The sequence below is a fragment of the Trachemys scripta genome, chromosome 2 (genome assembly GCF_013100865.1).
Source record: "Trachemys scripta elegans isolate TJP31775 chromosome 2, CAS_Tse_1.0, whole genome shotgun sequence".
In the NCBI taxonomy this organism is placed as follows: domain Eukaryota; kingdom Metazoa; phylum Chordata; order Testudines; family Emydidae; genus Trachemys; species Trachemys scripta.
The window spans coordinates 112,380,921-112,401,102 of NC_048299.1; the positions used below are offsets into that span (position 1 = coordinate 112,380,921).

At 44.8% G+C, this 20,182-nt stretch overlaps 1 protein-coding gene across 2 annotated transcripts in view; it reads left to right on the top strand.

Annotated features, from left to right (window-relative positions):
* The window catches only part of COL15A1 (collagen type XV alpha 1 chain), a gene marked incomplete in the record, with an annotated part of 278,369 nt that overhangs the window by 128,575 nt on the left and 129,612 nt on the right, over positions 1–20,182 (top strand). For both annotated transcript variants that reach the window (XM_034761429.1, XM_034761430.1), the window contains 4 exon segments: positions 3,782–3,900; positions 13,622–13,759; positions 14,336–14,362; positions 18,046–18,108. In XM_034761429.1, the coding sequence (XP_034617320.1) occupies positions 3,782–3,900; positions 13,622–13,759; positions 14,336–14,362; positions 18,046–18,108 (347 nt within the window).

Here is a 20,182-nt window from a genome sequence, read left to right on the forward strand (position 1 = left end):
GAGGTCAGTAATGAATAGATTAAATAAAATCGGACCCAAAACCGAACCTTGAGGAACTCCACTGGTAACCTCCCTCCAACCTGACAGTTCACCTTTCAGTACGACCCGCTGCAGTCTCCCCTTTAACCAGTTCTTTATCTATCTCTGGATTTTCATATCGATCCCCATCTTTTCCAGTTTAACCAATAATTCCTCATGCGGTATCGTATCAAACGCTTTACTGAAATCGAGGTATATTAGATCCACCGCATTTCCTTTATCTAAATAATCTGTTACCTCCTCAAAGAAGGAGATCAGATTGGTTTGGCACGATCTACCTTTCGTAAAACCGTGTTGTAATTTGTCCCAATTGGCATTGTCCTCAAGGTCCTTAACTACTTTCTCCTTCAAAATTTTTTCCAAGACCTTGCATATTACAGATGTTAAACTAACAGGCCTGTAGTTACCAGGGTCACTTTTTTTCCCCTTCTTGAAAATAGGAACCACATTAGCTATTCTCCAGTCAAACGGTACCACCCCTGAGTTTACAGATTCATTAAAAATGATCGCTAACGGGCTTGCAATTTCTCGCGCCAGTTCCTTTAATATTCTCGGATGAAGATCATCCGGTCCGCCCGATTTAGCCCCGTTAAGCTGTTTGAGTTTGGCTTCAACCTCGGATATGGTAATGTCAACCCCCCCTCAGAAGGCTGGCCTTCAATAAGAGTTAAAGTTTTAAACTGCAGTGTGTCCTTTTCCTTCCCTCCTCCCCCACCCATCCCGGGCTACCTTGGCAATTATCCCCCTTGTTGTGTGATGAATTAATAAAGAATGCACGAATGTGAAGTAACAATGACTTTATTGCCTCTGCAAGCGGTACTCAAAGGGGGAGGGGAGGGTGGGGTGGTTGGTTTACAGGGAAGTAGAGTGAACCGGGTGTGGGGGGGGGGCGGAGGGTTCATCAAGGAGAAACAAACAGAAGTTTCACACCATAGCCTGGCCAGTCACAAAACTTGTTTTCAAAGCTTCTCTGATGCGCACCACGCCCTGCTGTGCTCTTCTAACCGCCCTGGTGTCTGGCTGCGCATAATCAGCGCGGCCAGGCGATGTGCCTCAACCTACCACCCTGCCATAAATGTCTCCCCCTTACTCTCACAGATATTGTGGAGTGCACAGCAAGCAGCAGTAACAATGGGGATATTCTTTTCGCTGAGGTATAAGCGAGTCAGTAAGCTGCGCCAGCATGCTTTTAAAGGTCCAAATGCACATTCCACCACCATTCGGCACTTGCTCAGCCTGTAGTTGAACAGGTCCTGACTACTGTCCAGGCTGCCTGTGTATGGTTTCATGAGCCATGGCATTAAGGGGTAGGCTGGGTCCTCAAGGATAACTATAGGCATTTCAACATCCCCAATGGTTATTTTCTGGTCCGGGAAGAAAGTCCCTTCCTCCAGCTTTCAAAACAGACCAGAGTGCCTGAAAACGCGAGCATCATGTACCTTTCCCGGCCATCTCACGTTGATGTTGGTGAAACGTCCCTTGTGATCCACCAGGGCTTGCAGCAGCATTGAAAAGTACCCCTTGCGGTTTATGTACTCGGTGGCTTGGTGCTCCGGTGCCAAGATAGGGATATGGGTTCCGTCTATTGCCCCACCACAGTTTGGGAATCCCATTGCAGCAAAGCCATCCACTATGGCCTGCACGTTTCCCAGAGTCACTACCCTTGATATCAGCAGGTCTTTCATTGCCCTGGCAACTTGGATCACAGCAGCCCCCACAGTAGATTTGCCCACTCCAAATTGATTCCCGACTGACCGGTAGCTGTCTGGCATTGCAAGCTTCCACAGGGCTATCGCCACTCACTTCTCAACTTAGAGGGCTGCTCTCATCCTGGTATTCTGGCGCTTCAGGGCAGGGGAAAGCAAGTCACAAAGTTCCATGAAAGTGCCCTTAAGCATGCGAAAGTTTCGCAGCCACTGGGAATCGTCCCACACGATGCGGTCCCACCAGTCTGTGCTTGTTTCCCGGGCCCAGAATCGGCGTTCCACGGCATGAACCTGTCCCAGTAACACCATGATTTGTACATTGCTGGGGCCTGTACTCTGTGAGAGGTCTATGTCCATATCAATTTCCTCATCACTCTCGTCGCCGCGCTGCAATCTCCTCCTCGGCTGGTCCTGGTTTTGCTTTGGCATGTCCTGGCTCTGCATATACTCCAGGACAATGTGCGTGGTGTTCATGGTGCTCATAATTGCCGCAGTGATCTGAGCGGGCTCCATGATCCCAGTGCTATGGCATCTGGTCTGAAAAAAGGCGCGAAACTAGTATCTGACGGACGGAGGGAGAGAGGGAGGGAGGGGCGACTGACAACATGGCGTACAGGTACAGGGAATTAAAATCAACAAAGTTGGCTGTGCATCAGGGAGAAACACAAACAACTGTCACACAGAATGGCCCCCCCAAAGATTGAACTCAAAACCCTGGGTTTAGCAGGCCGTTGATTTCACAGAGGGAGGGGGAAGCAAATGAATACAGAACAAATCTATTTTTTACATCTTAAGCTGGCAGACGATGGTGCAGCATGACTGATAGCCCTCGGCATCTTCTGGGTGGTTGGCAGAAAATACTGGGCGCTTGGCAGAAAATAGCATACTACGACTGATAGCCATCATCGTCGAGACTGCCCAGGTGCCCATGATTGACAGCCACTGCAGTACGATGACAACAGATACCAGTTGTAATATACCATCTTCTACCAAAAGGCAAGGGGCTGCTGCTGTGTGCAATGCAGCCCCACGTCTGCCAGCCCCACGTCTGCCAGCACCCAGATAGCCGATGAAGGCTACCAGTCATACTGTACCGTCTACTGCCAAAAGGCAACTAGCTGCTACTGTGTAGCAATGCAGTACCACGTCTGCCAGCACCTAGAGGACATATGGTGACGGTGAGCTGAGCGGGCTCCATGCTTGGCGTGGTATGTTGTCTGCACAGGTAACCGAGGTAAAAAGGCGCGAATCGATTGTCTGCCGTTGCTTTGACGGAGGGGGAGGTGCCTGACGACATGTACCCAGAACCCCCCGCGACACTGTTTTGCATCATTCAGGCATTGGGATCTCAACCCAGAATTCCAATGGGCAGCGGAGACTGCGGGAACTGTGGGATAGCTACCCATAGTGCAACGCTCCGGAAGTCGACGCTAGCCTCAGTACTGTGGACGCGGTCCACCGACTTCATGCACTTAGAGCATTTTATGTGGGGGGGACACACAATCGGCTGTATACAACCGATTTCTATAAAACCGGCTTCTATAAATTCGACCTAATTTCGTAGTGTAGACATACCCTTAGACAGAGGATTACACTTAAGTCAATGGCTCCTGAAACAAACCTTGCAGGGTACATCCCTCATTTTTAAATCTGCACAGTTGAAAGTTAGGCAGTGGGAAGGCAAAAGGTTGAAGCAAGAAGACAATCAATGCATTCTCCTTATCTCACCCATTCCTACAGTACATCCCCTCTTTTGTACCTATCTTCTCTCTTTTTGTACTTTTTTTTTTAAATCCCCCTAACTATCTTTCAAAGTTTTTAAAATAACTGTGTTTTTATTTAACTCCATCCTTCTCTATTACAGAAAGATTTTATTTTTGCCTTGAGTTTTGGGGGCTTCCCTTCTTTCCCACTTTCATCTTCTGTTTGTGTATTTTTGCCAAATACCAATTATTTTCTCTTTTGCCTTACTATATGTTTGCTCTCTTCCCTGATAAATGTCTTCTAGTGTGTTTTCTCTATTTTATTTTATTTAGGTTCAACCAGTGCAGGAAATGATCAACATGAAAGTGATGCCACTACGGTAGCCCAGGAAATACTAAAACCAGAAGCTGGTTCTGGTGCTATTGTTTTGCAAGGAGTGAGCAGAGAAAAGGTTAGTATAGGTAGCTTACTATGTAGCTCCTCATTGTGGTTCTGATTCAGGAAAGCACTTATGCGTATCATTAAATGCTTTCCTGAATTAGCACCTTTATCCTTTCCAGCTTACTAATGTTTATGGTGATCAGTTATTTGTATACTTAAGCAGGTATGGCATCTCCTGGCAACATTGTATCCAAACCCACTTGGACTGTTGGGCAGTTCAAATCTAGATCCAAACTTTCCAGACTCAGCCATAGACAGAGCAAACATGTACTTTTGATGTGGACTACTTTTACTTTATTTAAAGAAGCAATGAAGAAGGAAAAGAACCCCTATAAATCCTCAAAGTGAGAGCCTGGAGTCTGTTGTTCATTTTATAATAGCCATCTTGAACTAACTTGTAGAGACAGTCTTGCAGACTAGGGGGCTACTTTATTCTTAAAGTAAAGCCCCTGGTGCATGTTATGTAACTTTAAATCTGTTTGGTATGCTACACAACATACACCAGGGCTCCTTCTTTATCAGCTGGCTAGAGCAGTTGAACCCAAACTCCTTGAATTTTGGAGCAGTTCGTTCTGAAATTTGTATCTGTGGCTCGTCTCTAGAACTGAATCAACAATACCGCCCTCCCTCAGTAGTTAAAACAAAACCTCTTGAAATAGATTACATTTTCAAGAGAGGAGGCAAAAGCACTTGAACAGATTTGAAAGCCAGTTTGATTGTTCGCAGAGTACTCTTGCAAAAATTCTGTGAATTTGTTTTCATTTTTGGTGGTTTTGAAACAAAATAGGCCCAGTTCACTTAGCAGATACCCACAGTATATCTGAATTGTGCTAGCTAGTTAAAGCACAGAATTCCCTTAGACACAAATTTATGTCCACACCAACTTCATACTCAAAATTTGAGAGGCTGATCCTACAGTCTTTACCCAGACGTCATTGGGAGTTTTGCTGAGTAGTGGTAGCTGGGTATGGCCCTGGGTACTTTGATAAAAAAGCACAGTGTTAGAACATAAGAAAAGCCACCAGACCAGTGGTCCAACTAGCCCAGTATCCTGTCTTCCAACAGTGGCCAATGCCAAGTACTTCAGACAGAATGAACAGAACAGTGCAATTATTGAGGCCCATCCCCTGTCATCCACTCTCAGCTTCCGGCAATCAGAGGCTAGGGACTCCCAGAGCATGGGGTTGCATCCCTGACCATTTTGGCTAATGGGTTGGTCCCACATGGTGGGGAGGAATGAACATATTACACCCAGTGCTCACACAAGGCCTTGTGCCTGCTTGATTTGTATGCAATTATGTTGCTCCAAATATCATGGAAAGCTGGAAATCAAATTGGGAGCTCTTAGCCTAAAATGTCATGAATCAGAAGGATATTTCATCCTCTAGTTGACATGTATAGCTGGATACCTGCAAGTCCTCCTCTTCGACATACTGCCAAATATTCATATATCATTAGTAGCTTTATTAATCACCAGACCTTTACCCACTAGATTAATATTGATCCTTTCCTTGAACTTACCTTTGTATCTCCAACTTTAAGTTCTCTGCTTCATTCTTACTTTGTTCTGTCATGGTTTGAAATTGCAGTACATCAATGCTGATCTCAGCTGCCAGCAAAACATGCAGAGTGGAAGTTTAATTTTGAAGTTACTTGATATTGTGTGTTTCAATTGGACATGTACCATTGCTAAGGCTAAGATTTTATCATGGTTATTTTTAGTAAAACTCATAGACAGGTCTCAGGCAATAAACAAAGTTTCTCCAATGCCGTGACCTCTCTGTGACACCCCCAGCCGCTCGCCCAAGGCGTTCCCCCTCCCCTGTGCGAGGCTGTTGCCTGTCACTGGAACCCTGCCAGGACCCCGCAGGCTGCCAGCTCCAGAGTCCTGCTGTCCCTGGGTCTGAAGCAGAGAATGTCAGGGAGGTTTCTGGAAGTCAGGGATTCCATGACTTCCATGACCTCCGTGACATAAACATAGCCTTAACCATTAAAAGGAACAGGAGTACTTGTGGCACCTTAGAGACTAACAAATGTATTTGAGCATAAGCTTTCGTGGGCTACAGCCCACTTCGTCGGATGCATAGAATGGAACATATATTGAGGAGATATATATACACATACAGAGAGCATGAAAAGGTGGGAGTTGTCAGACTAACCTTTTCGCTGCTCACTTCTCAGAGTTGGTAAGACAACTCCCACCTTTTCATGCTTTATGTATGTGTGTATATATATCTCCTCAATATATGTTCCATTCTATGCATCCGAAGAAGTGAGATGTAGCCCACGAAAGCTTATGCTCAAATACATTTGTTAGTCTCTAAGGTGCCACAAGTACTCCTGTTCTTTTTGCGGATACAGACTAACACGGCTGCTACTCCGTAGCCTTAACCATTGGCTTTTATGCTTTTACGTGCGACAGATTATAATGAATGGTGAAAGAGTAGCTTTATGATAGGCCATGCAAGTTAGGTACATGGATTTGCATAAGGTTTAGAATTTATTTCAGAACTTACAAATATAATTCCTCTAAAACGTTCACTTCCTATGACTTGAACAGTATGTACAACTTGTAATTCATAGACTTTAGGGCCAGAAGGGATAATTGTGTCTGACCTCTTGCATACCACTAGTCACTCCCCATAATCTCTGCAGCAAGTCCATAATGTGTAGTATATCTTTTAAAAACTATATCCTTTCTTGATTTGAAAAAATGTGATGAAGCTTCTTAAGTCTCTCCCTGTAATGCTTCTTTTCCAGACTGCAGGTAATTCTTGTAACCTTTGTTTGCTCTTTCCCATTTTTAAACATCCTTTTTTATGTGTGAACACCAGAACTGGACCCAGGATTCCAGTAATGGTCTCACTAATGCTGCATTCAGAGGTAATACCATCTCCCTACTTCTAATTGATATTCCCTTGCTTATAGATCTGAGGATTGTGTTCACCCTTTTAGCTACACCATCACACTGGAAGCTCATGTTCATCTTTTATGTACATCCCTGCCTAAGTCCTTTTCAGGACACAGTCCCTCATTTTATAAAACTGACTTACATTTTTAGTTCCTAGATGTATAACCTTTAATTTGGCTGTTTTAGAACACATGATGTTCCAACAAGCCATCCGGGTCAGCCTATCTAACTGATCTGTCTCCACCGTTATTTACCACTCCACCAATTTTTGTGTTATCTGCAAATTTTACTAGTAATGAGATTATATTTTCTTCTAGAGCATTGAGAAAGATATTGAACAGCACTGGGCTGAGAACAGATCCCTGCAGGATCCAACTAGAAGGGCTTTCCTTGGATGGCAATTCCATATTTACAATTATTTTTGCAGTCTATCAGTTAACCAGTTTTTAATTGATTTAATGTGGGCTACATTAGAATCATAGAATCATAGAATATCAGGGTTGGAAGGGACCTCACGAGGTCATCTAGTCCAACCCCCTGCTCAAAGCAGGACCAATTCCCAACTAAACCATCCCAGCCAGGGCTTTGTCAAGCCGGGCCTTAAAAACCTCCAAAGAAGGAGACTCCACCACCTCCCTAGGTAACGCATTCCAGTGCTTCACCACCCTCCTAGTGAAATAGTGTTTCCTAATATCCAACCTGGACCTCCCCCACTGCAACTTGAGACCATTACTCCTTGTTCTGTCATCTGCCACCAATGAGAACAGCCGAGCTCCATCCTCTTTGGAACCCCCCCTTCAGGTAGTTGAAGGCTGCTATCAAATCCCCCCTCATTCTTCTCTTCTGGAGACTAAACAATCCCAGTTCCCTCAGCCTCTCCTCATAAGTCATGTGCTCCAGACCCCTAATCATTTTTGTTGCCCTCCGCTGGACTCTTTCCAATTTTTCCACATCCTTCTTGTAGTGTGGGGCCCAAAACTGGACACAGTATTCCAGATGAGGCCTCACCAATGTCGAATAAAAGGGAGCGATCACGTTCCTCGATCTGCTGGCAATGCCCCTACTTATACAGCCCAAAATGCCGTTAGCCTTCTTGGCAACAAGAGAACACTGTTGACTCATATACAGCTTCTCGTCCACTGTGACCCCTAGGTCCTTTTCTGCAGAACTGCTACCTAGCCATTCGGTCCCTAGTCTGTAGCAGTGCATGGGATTCTTCCGTCCTAAGTGCAGGACTCTACATTTGTCCTTGTTGAACCTCATCAGGTTTTTTTTGGCCCAATCCTCTAATTTGTCTAGGTCCCTCTGTATCCGATCCCTACCCTCTAGTGTATCTACCACGCCTCCTAGTTTAGTGTCATCTGCAAACTTGCTGAGAGTGCAGTCCACACCATCCTTCAGATCATTAATAAAGATATTAAACAAAACCGGCCCCAGGACTGACCCTTGGGGCACTCCGCTTGAAACTAGCTGCCAACTAAACATGGAGCCATTGATCACTACCCGTTGAGCCCGACGATCTATCCACCTTATAGTCCATTCATCCAGCCCATACGTCTTTAACTTGGCGGCAAGAATACTGTGGGAGACCGTATCAAAAGCTTTGCTAAAGTCAAGGAATAACACATCCACTGCTTTCCCCTCATCCACAGAGCCAGTTATCTCCTCATAGAAGGCAATTAGGTTAGTCAGGCATGACTTCCCCTTGGTGAATCCATGCTGACTGTTCCTGATCACTTTCCTCTCCTCTAAGTGTTTCATAAATGATTCCTTGAGGACCTGCTCCATGATTTTTCCAGGGACTGAGGTGAGGCTGACTGGCCTGTAGTTCCCCGGATCCTCCTTCTTCCCTTTTTTAAAGATGGGCACTACATTAGCCTTTTTCCAGTCATCCGGGACCTCCCCCGATCGCCATGAGTTTTCAAAAATAATGGCTAATGGCTCTGCAATCTCATCCGCCAACTCCTTTAGCACCCTCGGATGCAGCGCATCCAGCCCCATGGACTTGTGCACGTCGTTTTTCTAAATAGTCCCGAACCACTTCTTTCTCCACTGAGGGCTGGTCATCTTCTCCCCATATTGTGCTGCCCAGTGCAGCAGTCTGGGAGCTGACCTTGTTTGTGAAGACAGAGGCAAAAAAAGCATTGAGTACATTAGCTTTTTCCACATCCTCGGTCACTAGGTTGCCTCCCTCATTTAGTAAGGGGCCCCACACGTTCCTTGACTTTCTTCTTGGTGCTAACATACCTGAAGAAACCCTTCTTCTTACTCTTAACATCTCTTGCTAGCTGCAACTCCAAGTGTGATTTGGCCTTCCTGATTTCACTCCTGCACGCCTGAGCAATATTTTTATACTCCTCCCTGGTCATCTGTCCAATCTTCCACTTCTTGTAAGCTTCTTTTTTGCATTTAAGATCAGCAAGGATTTCACTGTTTAGCCAAGCTGGTTGCCTGCCGTATTTACTATTCTTTCTACACATCGGGATGGTTTGTTCCTGCAACTGCAATAAAGATTCTTTAAAATACAGCCAGCTCTCCTGGACCCCTTTGCCCTTCATGTTATTCTCCCAGGGGATCCTGCCCATCTGTTCCCTGAGGGAGTCAAAGTCTGCTTTTCTGAAGTCCAGGGTCCGTATTCTGCTGCTTTCCTTTCTTCCTTGTGTCAGGATCCTGAACTTGACCATCTCATGGTCACTGCCTCCCAGGTTCCCATCCACTTTTGCTTCCCCTACTAATTCTTCCCTGTTTGTGAGCAGCAGGTCAAGAAAAGCTCTGCCCCTAGTTGGTTCCTCCAGCACTTGCACCAGGAAATTGTCCCCTACACTTTCCAAAAACTTCCTGGATTGTCTGTGCACCGCTGTATTGCTCTCCCAGCAGATATCAGGGTGATTAAAGTCTCCCATGAGAACCAGGGCCTGCGATCTAGCAACTTCTGCTAGTTGCCAGAAGAAAGCCTCATCCACCTCATCCCCCTGGTCTGGTGGTCTATAGCAGACTCCAACCACGACATCACCCTTATTGCTCCCACTTCTCAACTTTATCCAGAGACTCTCAGGTTTTTCTGCAGTTTCATACTGGAGCTCTGAGCAGTCATACTCCTCTCTTACATACAACGCAACTCCCCCACCTTTTCTGCCCTGCCTGTCCTTCCTGAACAGTTTATATCCATCCATGACAGTACTCCAGTCATGTGAGTTATCCCACCAAGTCTCTGTTATTCCAATCGCATCATAGTTCCCTGACTGTGCCAGGATTTCCAGTTCTCCCTGCTTGTTTCCCAGGCTTCTTGCATTTGTGTATAGGCACTTAAGATAACTCATTGATCGTCCCTCTTTCTCAGCATGAGACAGGAGTCCTCCCCTCTTGCGCTCTCCTGCTTGTGCTTCCTCCGAGGATCCCATTTCCCCACTTACCTCAGGGCTTTGGTCTCCTTCCCCCGGTGAACCTAGTTTAAAGCCCTCCTCACTAGGTTAGCCAGCCTGCTGGCGAAGATGCTCTTCCCTCTCTTCGTTAGGTGGAGCCTGTCTCTGCCTAGCACTCCTCCTTCTTGGAACACCATCCCATGGTCGAAGAATCCAAAGCCTTCTCTCCGACACCACCTGCGTAGCCATTCATTGACTTCAACGATTCGACGGTCTCTACCCAGGCCTTTTTCTTGCACAGGAGGATGGACGAGAACACCACTTGCGCCTCAAACTCCTTTATCCTTCTTCCCAGAGCCACGTAGTCTGCAGTGATCCGCTCAAGGTCATTCTTGGCAGTATCATTGGTGCCCACATGGAGAAGCAGGAAGGGGTAGCGATCCGAGGGCTTGATGAGTCTCGGCAGTCTCTCCGTCACATTGTGTATCCTAGCTCCTGGCAAGCAGCAGACCTCTTGGTTTTCCCGGTCGGGGCGGCAGATAAATGACTCAGTCCCTCTGAGGAGGGAGTCCCCGACCACCACCACCCTCCTCTTCCTCTTGGGAGTGGTGGTCGTGGAACCCCCATCCCTAGGACAGGGCATCTTTTGCCTTCCAATCGGTAGAGTCTCCTTCTGCTCCCTTCCCTCAGATGGGTCATCTAATCTACTCTCCGCATTAGTACCTGTAGACAGAACATGGAAACGATTGCTCACCTGTATCTCCATTGGTGCATGGATGCTTCTCTTTCTCCTTCTGAAGGTCACATGCTGCCAAACCTCTTCACAATCCTTCTGTCCCTGCTGCGCCTGCTCTGAATCTTCAGAGCATTGTGGCCGTACAAGCATCTCCTGACATCTGTCCAGGAAATCTTCATTTTCCCTTATGCAACGCAGAGTCGATACTCGTTTCTCCAGCCCTCGAACCTTCTCTTCCAAATGGAGACCAGCTTACACTTTGTACAGACAAAGTCGCTTCTGTCCTGTGGAAGAAAGACAAACATGGCACAACCTGTGCAGGTTACAACAGCTGATCGCTCATCTTCCATATCACCGTCCTCTTAAGAGCTTCCTCAACTGTTGCAGGAACTACTCAGAGAAACCTGTAGATGAAAGCCTCAATGAGCTCTCCCCAAGCAAACTCCCAGGCAAACTCCCTCTGTTAGCCTCTGCTGTTCGCCGCTTTTATAAAACATTGGGTTTTATAAAAAAAAAAAATTAATGGAGATATCCTATCTCCTAGATAGGACCTTGAAAGGTCATCAAGTCTAGCCCCCTGCCTTCACTAGCAGAACCAAGTACTGATTTTGCCCCAGGTCCCTAAGTGGCCCCCTCACGGATTAAATTCACAACCCTGGGTTTAGCAGGCCAATGCTCAAACCACTGAGCTATCCCTCCCCCCGTTTATGTAGCATTAACTTTTTTTTATCAGAATGTCATGTGGCACTAAGTCAAAAGCCTTACAGAAATCTAAGAATCTTATGTCAATTCACTTACATTTACCAACAAAATTTGTAATCTCATTCAAAAACAAAGTAAAGTTTGCCCAAGAGGATTTATTTTCCATAAAATCATATTGACTGGCATTAATTATACTACCATCTTTTAACCCTTTACTGATTATATCCCATATCAGCCTTTCCATGATTTTGTCCAGGACTGATGTCAGGCTAACCTGTCTGTAATTTCCTGAGTCTTCCCATTTACCCTTTTCAATATTGGCATGGCATTAGCTCTTTTCTAGTCCTGTGATACATCTCTAGTCTTCCAAGATCTATTAAAAATCAATACTAATGGGTCAGAGAGTTCCTTGGCCAATTCTTTTAATACTCTTTGACACAAGTTATCTGGTCTTATAGATTTTAAAAAGCTTAACTAGATATTGTTTAACATACTCCCTAGTTGCTGACAGAACAGAAAGATATGCTTACATTATCCTGCTTCTTTCCAAATACAGAACAAAAATAATTATTGAATACTTCTGCCTTTTCTATTGCACGATTGACAGTTTTACCATTTATCTAGTTTTGGACCAATACCACTGGTAGCATTTAGTTTGTTCCTGATGTGTGTAAAGAACTAGTTTTTATTGTCTGTGAGAGGGTGTTCTGGTGCTTTGTGGGGTAGATACTTTAGGAGAGGATTCTATATTCTATAAAACTCATTGTTTTGTATGTGGTGTGATTAGGGGAGTGAAGGTGATATAAATGGAATATGAAAGATCATCTTGTCTTGTGGAGGGCATTTTATTTTTCTGTGTGAGCTGCAGCATTTGGTTTGTGTGTTTGTTTTTGTTTGTTTGAATTCCATTCTGGCTCTCTTTTGGGAATCAAAAGGGCATCAAAGATTCCTGACACCTGGTAATCAGTTGGATTGCCTTAACCACCAATTAGCCAGAAAGACAGGGACTAATTGTCCTGGTTTAAGTCTCACCTGGCCTCTAAAGAAAGCAGAGTCTAGAGCCAATCAGGACCAGAGAGGGGCCAGATAATAATTCTCCTGTCCGTAGAAGGGGGCAATTCAAATATTGAAAGGTATTGGCTTCCTGCTTCTGGATGGTGGGGCTAAAACCTTGGAAGATTGCAGGCTAGAAAACCCCAGCTAGGGAACTGAATTCTGCCTTTTTTGTTTTGTTTTGGTACATGTCATCCTCCCAGTTTTGGGGAGGACAAATTAAAACTCGTCTTCCACTTTTAAGAGGGAGATAGAGCATGGCTATGACTTTCTTAAAAAATAGAAGCTAGACCCACCTCTTGGGATGTTCTTTTGATATTGTCCTTTACCCTGCTGGTCATTGATGCCTTTAGCCTCCCTTATCAGTTGTCTTTATTTACTAACTGCTGGTTTGTACTCTTTGCTATCAGCTTCCTAATTTTTTCCGTATATGTGGTAATGGCTGCTTTCACTTCACTTACCAGGTTGATTTTTTTTTTTTATCAAAGAAGCCTTATTTCATGATCGCTGAACTGTGTGTGTGGTGAAGCAAGGGTGTTGGATTTTTTTGGGGTGGCTAACAGAGCATTCTTAAATAGCTGCCCATTATTAACATTTTTATGTTTAAATTTTCCTCCCACTCAGTTTTGTGTGGGAAGTTGGCTTTTTCAAAGCACCAAATGTATATGTTGCTGGTTGGGGACTATATTCTGTCTGCACATAACTGGTGAAATTAGGTCATGACCCAAGGCAATCATCCCATCAGGACGTACCCAGGCAATCATTCCATTTTAGTTGAATGATCAATTCATCTATATCAGTCAGAACGAGGTTTAATACCCTGAGTTGGTTGTAATATATGTTGGTACAGTGCCTGGGGCCCCATTGTGCTAAACTGGTTTGAGGCCTGTAGGTATGATGGCAATATATGTTAAAATAATAAAAAGAAAATAATAAAAACCTATTATTGTATATTATACATTATTAGGGTCAAAAAGGTGAGAGAGGTGAAAAGGGAGAGCAAGGGCCGCGAGGACCACCAGGACAGTCGGAACTAGAAGAAATGCAGACAGGGATTCAAGGACCCCCTGGGCCTCTAGGAAAACCTGGGCGAGATGGTGAACCTGTGAGTACTACATCTCTATTGAAGCCACACACATCATCTAGAGAGACCAATATTCATTTATCACACACAGGTGAAAGGCTGATTCTCTACTGCCATGCACCCTGTGTAGTCAAAGTGGGTGTTTAATCATACCACATCAAAATAGCAGTCTTCTGCACATGTCAGTGGTTCTACAAGGTGCCTGGCCATGGCGATTCCGGACCAAAGGGTGTAAAACACAACTGCTGAGGTGTCAGCCAAGCTCCTCAAGGATGGCACTTGCATTTTGAGAAATGTTGGATGGACAGGTTGTGTAGCTCCCAAGAAGCATGGTTTATGTATCCCCTGTAAGCTGCAGCTTATGGATAAACAGAGTGTTTTATACTTCACTCTCTCCTTGATCACAAATACATGCCCCCAATTAAATACGTATACAAAACAGTGTACCTGGTAACACAATACAGATCCCAATTCTGTTTTGATATTTTGTCACAGCATGAAATGCTGGCCATTAAGATGCAGTTACTTGTTTTTATCCCTCTTCTTCTACTTTATACATGTTCTATGTACCTTTCTAAAATGGGTGTTTTCTTTTAGGGCATTCCTGGTAAAGATGGATTGCCAGTAAGTACCTTTTTCATGCATATTTTAGTTCGTTGAAGAGAAAGAAACCTAGCATGTCTTTGCCAGACTGACACTCAGCTAAGTTTGAGCTTAAGCAATACAAAAATGCTGTTTTGCAACCCTGTTCTCAATATGCAGTTTGGTATCTGAACTGCTGCACTATGTTATAATGAAAAGCAAGAAGACTGTAATGTTTCAAAGGTGCATCACAAGCATTTGGGACCCCAAGATGACCATCCTTGACTGATCACAGGTCTGTTTCACATGGATTGATTTCAGAAGTCCTGGAGTCTTTCTTCTGTTTTGTGAATACTGTTTAAGGTTGGCAAATAGCTTGAACTAACTCCTTCACCATGACTTACGGCTGTCAAGCTGTGTTTGTAACCATTATGTAAACAAAGGGATGCATTGCAGCCTTCAGTTTCCCAGCTGCTTCTCCCTCCAGTCCCTTTCTTCTAGGCCTTAATAGGGCGTCGGCCTATAAGATCTTGTGTAGCTAATGATGAAGGGCTCACTTGCTGATTCACGCTGGATGCCAGACGAGGTGGGCACTTCGTGCTCCAACCCAGGTTTATGCAAGAGCTCTCTCAAGGGAGAGGGAACTAGAAGGAAGCTGAGGGGAGCCCTGCACAGACCAGCCCTTTGAGAAGCCAAGTTCTGGCAGGAAGTTTTGTTTGATCTATTTAAGTTAGTATAAAGGAAACCCCAAGAAGAGGATATACTTGGACCCTTTTCAGTGTATGTACTGTGTTAAGAGCAAGGTGAGAACAACATGTGATTACACACCCTAAACTACAGCACTCACCCAATTCCCAGATGATTCCCCATCTTCTACTCCTAACCTCAGCTGGTACAATCCTTCTTCCACAGCTCCCATCTGCCTTCCCCACCCCCATTCCTCTGTGTCCTCAATTCTATCACATTAACTGACCCACACCACCTACCTCACTCCCTGGCTCCATCCTGCCCACAGCTACCACCTCCCCTGATCACCACTTCTCCTTGGCCCATTTCTCATCTCCTCAATTGCCCTATTGTTCCTCCCTCCCCTGACTCAAACCTGCCTCCCAGCTCCTGAAACCCACCCAACCCACTTCCACATTACATTGTCCCAGTGCATTTTTCATCCGCCGTTGTTTGGTGTGTCTTCTTCCATGCTCAGGTGTTCCCCAATGGCTTCTCACCTGTGTCATTCTGTCAACCTTCCTCCATGCTCCCAGGTCTCTGGCTTCTCTTCTAGCTGCCTCATTCCGTCCACTCTCCCAGAGTCAAGTGTCCCCCCACTCTCTTCTCAGCTGCTATGACCCATGTGCCCTCTGCAATGCTCTAGTGTGACACATCTTCCAGCTACACTACCTATTTTGGTGATTTCCATTTTCCCACTCCCCACCCTGTTGCTATATTTTCCGTCCTCCCTCCCTCTCACAAGCAGGGCCGGCTTTAGGCCAATTCCCCCGAATCGGGCCCCGCGCCTAAGAGGGCCCCGCGCCCAGTGGCAGGGCCGCCGGGGTGGGGGCAAGTGGCCGAGAATCCCTTCCCTGGCTAGAGGCTCCTTTTTAATTTTTACTCACCCGGCAGCGCTCTGGGTCTTCGGCGGCACTTCAGCGGTGGGTCCTTCACTCGCTCTGGGTCTTCAGCAGCACTTCGGCAGCAGGTCCTTCAGTGCCACCAAAGACCCGGAGCGAGTGAAGGACAAACCGCCGAAGACTACGAGTGCCGCCCGGTGAGAACAAGCCCCACATGTTTTTTTACGTGTTTTTTTTTTTTTTTTTCAGTCATCCCTGCCGGGGCCCCGTCAAAACTGTTCGAATCGGGCCCCGCACTTCCTAAAGCCGGCTCTGCTCACAAGGAAGCATCTGGGTGGGGATATCATCTACCTCATGCACCCCTTTCCCCTTCCAGAAATCTCCTACACAAATGCTAAAAACTTTGTCTGTTAGTGCCCTCTGTATACACTCCTCAGGTCAGGGTCACATTTTTATAATAGTCAATACAAATAATCCAGTGGTGAGGGGGTTAATTATTCAGCCCAACAGGCAAACAAATGCTTCATCTAGCTGCAAATCTCTGTTCATACTCCACGCTCAAAGAAATCTAGTTATTATTGCACAAGGTCAATTCATATTTAGGAGAAATTATTTATCATTAGAAAAGCTGTACCAGCCAAAGAAGCTGACCTTTTTAGCTTTGCACTATTCTTTCTTGCTCTTTGCATTTTAATTTTAAGCAGAACACATTTTTTTAAACAAAAGCCATGACAAAATGTTCTGTGGAAAATGCTTCAATTATATAAAGTAATTTGGAATTTTATTTCTGCGGGAGCAACACTTTAAATTAACCTCTGCATGTTTGGATATCTTTTTCTTTTACAATTCTCTGTGGTATAAAGAATCATATTTCCTCCCTTAGCAATCTTGTTGCAGCTTTACTTATGTTCGGAAACCATCTTGTCTGTGTGCAATTAGGCCCCTATCCTGCTAATACTTTCACACACGCTCAACTATGCTACTGTGAGCAATCCCATTGCAAATAGTACATTCATTTCAGTAGTGCAGGAAAGCACATGTGCAAGTGTTAGCAGGGTTGGGGCCTTAATGCGTAAAAAGCATTTTGCCATAACCAATTAATCAGCAGAGAAATCAATATTAACCACCAAAGAAAAAAAATGAACATTTGAGTCTTACTGCATCTAGTTCATGGATCTTTACAGTTAGTGCAGTGCTATCATGGTTAGATTCTGACAGTGGATACGATTAAAACACACCATTGTCCATATTTCCTTGGAGAAAAAGTTCACAAATGAACATAAATCTGAGCTTCATTTTCCTCTGGATTTCGTTCCAGAATCTTAAGTTAGCTGGCTAATTCATTGCCCTTGATAGCCTTATCCTGCACCACTTAAAATCAATGGGAACTTTGTTATAGACTTCAATGAGCAAAGGCTCAAGCCTTATATAGAACACAGCATATGCTATTGTATTGGGGGGAAATACACCATGGGATAAGCGGGTTATTTGGGGTTTGGGAGTTGAGATTTATTAGAACCCTGAGGGTTAAAAGGAAACTTGAGGCCTAATATTGCAAGATAATTTCTGTGAGACGCCTAGCACCCCATTGAACTCAATGGGAATTGAGGGTGCTCAGCATCTTGCAGGATGGGGCTCTAATGATTCCAGTAGGAGATGAGTGGAGTCAGCACCTCATGTTGAGGCATGCTGCATGATGTGTGGCACCTCGATTAGCAGCTTACAGCAGTATATTATGTAAGTATTTCCGCAGGAAAATATCTGACTGTCCTCTTCGCTACTGCCCATTACCTTGGTGTGAAATTGAAACTGGTGACCTTCCAATGTACATTTTGGAAATTAATAATTTGGGTCAGGTGAAGACAAAATGTCAGCCTGGAATCTGCCTACTATTATCACATTGAGGAAATGCAGAACAAATAGAGAGCTATTCCAAGAGTTCAGGTAATCCTCTACTGTCTTACAAAAGGTCTGCTAATATATTAATCAGTCACAGATACCTGGGAAAAATCAGGTGAGAACTTTGCACACTTTAGCTTCCTTACAAATAGACTATAGCAACTTTCCTATGGGCACTTTTTGGTTTTCTAAATATCCATCATTTATAGGAATTATATTTTAATGGAAAGAAAATATTGAATAAAAATGTCTTTTTAGGGTGAAAGAGGTCTTCAGGGATTGCCAGGGTTGAAGGGAGAGGATGGCCTTAAAGGAGAAAAGGTACGTGTCCTATCAGTGTCTCAGAACCAATTGGGTTAGCTACCATTCATCTTTTGCTTTGTATTAATTTGGTATGTTCTGAAAGGAAATAAAATACAGAAAGCATAAGAAGAATTTATGTACCCTTCTCCCCCACCACGCATCTGTTCAAAGACCAGTCACAATAAAGCCCTAAGGATTTTGCCAGAAGATGTATAAATATAGCTTATATAAACAGTTAAGCTTTCACAGGAATATTTTAGAGTTGGAGAAGATAAAAGAAATGAGACTCAGTTGGAAAAATTGCACTATTATGTGTGCAAGGCCCTTCCTTTTCAGTTTTTAGTGATTTCTACCAAAAAAAAAAATCCTGTTTTGTTACTATTTTCACCTGAATTTTGGAATACTCAAGTACATGAAAATACTGATTATATTAAGAAAATTCAGTGCATTACATTAGGCAGAAATGTTTATGTTCATACTTTAGTCCAAGTGTAAATATGAGGTTGTCAAATAAGTTAATGTAGTAGAAGATATACACACACACGTATGTATTTGTACTGTTAATATACAATTCATGAAGTAAACCATGGCATTAAACTGCTTTTACTTTCAATACTCTTACTTTTTTCTGTTGCTTTTTCTCTCTCTCCTCCGATCCTCCAATATTAACCCCAATATTTACCCAGAAGTTAATATTTTGTGCCGATTTTCACCCACTTAAAATTTTTCATAATAAACACCAATACATTTCTGAGAAATATTAAACAGAAAATGAAGGGCCTTGTATGTGTGACTGTGACTATGCTCTGCCAGATAAACTATGTAGGAGATTAGAGTACAGTCCTATTTTAGCCTTGCAGAGTAGCCAAAATCAGTGTTCACATTTTGAGGTGACTACTCCTGTCTCTGCTGAGCTGAGGGTAGCTAGTGCAGGTGAATTAATTGCTGCATTCCGCTTGAAAAATTCAGCCAGCAATTTAGACAAGTGGACAAATGAATCATTTAATGTTAACTGGTCAGTGTTTCATTAGCAAAGTGTGAAGCTGAATGCAGGTTAAGTTGAACAAGTGGAACTTTATTAAACCCTGTGCATTGCTCTGTCCACATGGCTGTGTTACTTCCAATCTAACTCCCCACTTTCCCTGTTTTCCTGGTGTCCTTCAATAGGGTGACCAGGTGTCCGGTTTGGACTGGAACATCCAGTCAAAAAGGGACCCTGGGGGCTCTGGTCAGCATTGCCAACCGGGCCATTAAAAATCCGGTCAGCGGTGCTGCGGAGCTAAGGCAGGCTAGTTCCTATCTGTCCTGGTACCGCGCTGCGGCGCGGAAGCAGACCGCAGGTCCGGCTCCTAGGCAGGGGGGCCATGGGACTCTGCGCACTGCCCCTGCCCCGAGCATTGGCTCCGCACTCCCATTGGCCAGGAACTGCGTCCAATGGGAGCTGCGGAGGCAGTGCCTGCGGGCAAGAGCAGCTCGCAGAGCTGCGCCTCTGCCTAGGAGCTGGACCTGCTGGCCGCTTCCAGGGTGCAGTGCTGAGTCAGGGCAGGCAGGAAGTCTGCCTTTGCCCCCCCCGCCCCAATCCCTGATGTGAAATACATTCAGACTGAACTCAAGTGGAGTCCAGAGCACTTAGAAAGATGAAATTCACCTCTGACAATGCAGAGCAGGGTGTAGGGCTCCTGGTACTCCCTCCTGACTCCTCTGGCCGTTTTTCCAATCTGTGAGCTAGAATTGCAGCCCTCCGGGTCAGGGATGCAGGAGCCACTGGATCTGTGTGAATGCAGATCTCTTAGCCTACTCCCAGACCACCTACTCCTGCTGGAGCAGAGACCTTTTCTGCTTCAGGCTTTTGTTTCCCCCTGTTATTGCTGGAAGCTGACAAAATACCTACAGGCAAATTATCACTTGGCGGTTAACTCTAACTCTGTTGGCAAAAGCCATTACTGACAAATACTTTAACACTCCCATGTGCTGAATCTGCTGCTGAGCAATCACAGGTCAGCAGAAGGCAATGGGATGAATCTGCTGAATGGCAAATCTGCAGCTCTTCTTTCTCTCCTACTCTGGCTGGGCAGAGGCTAGCAGCAGAAAG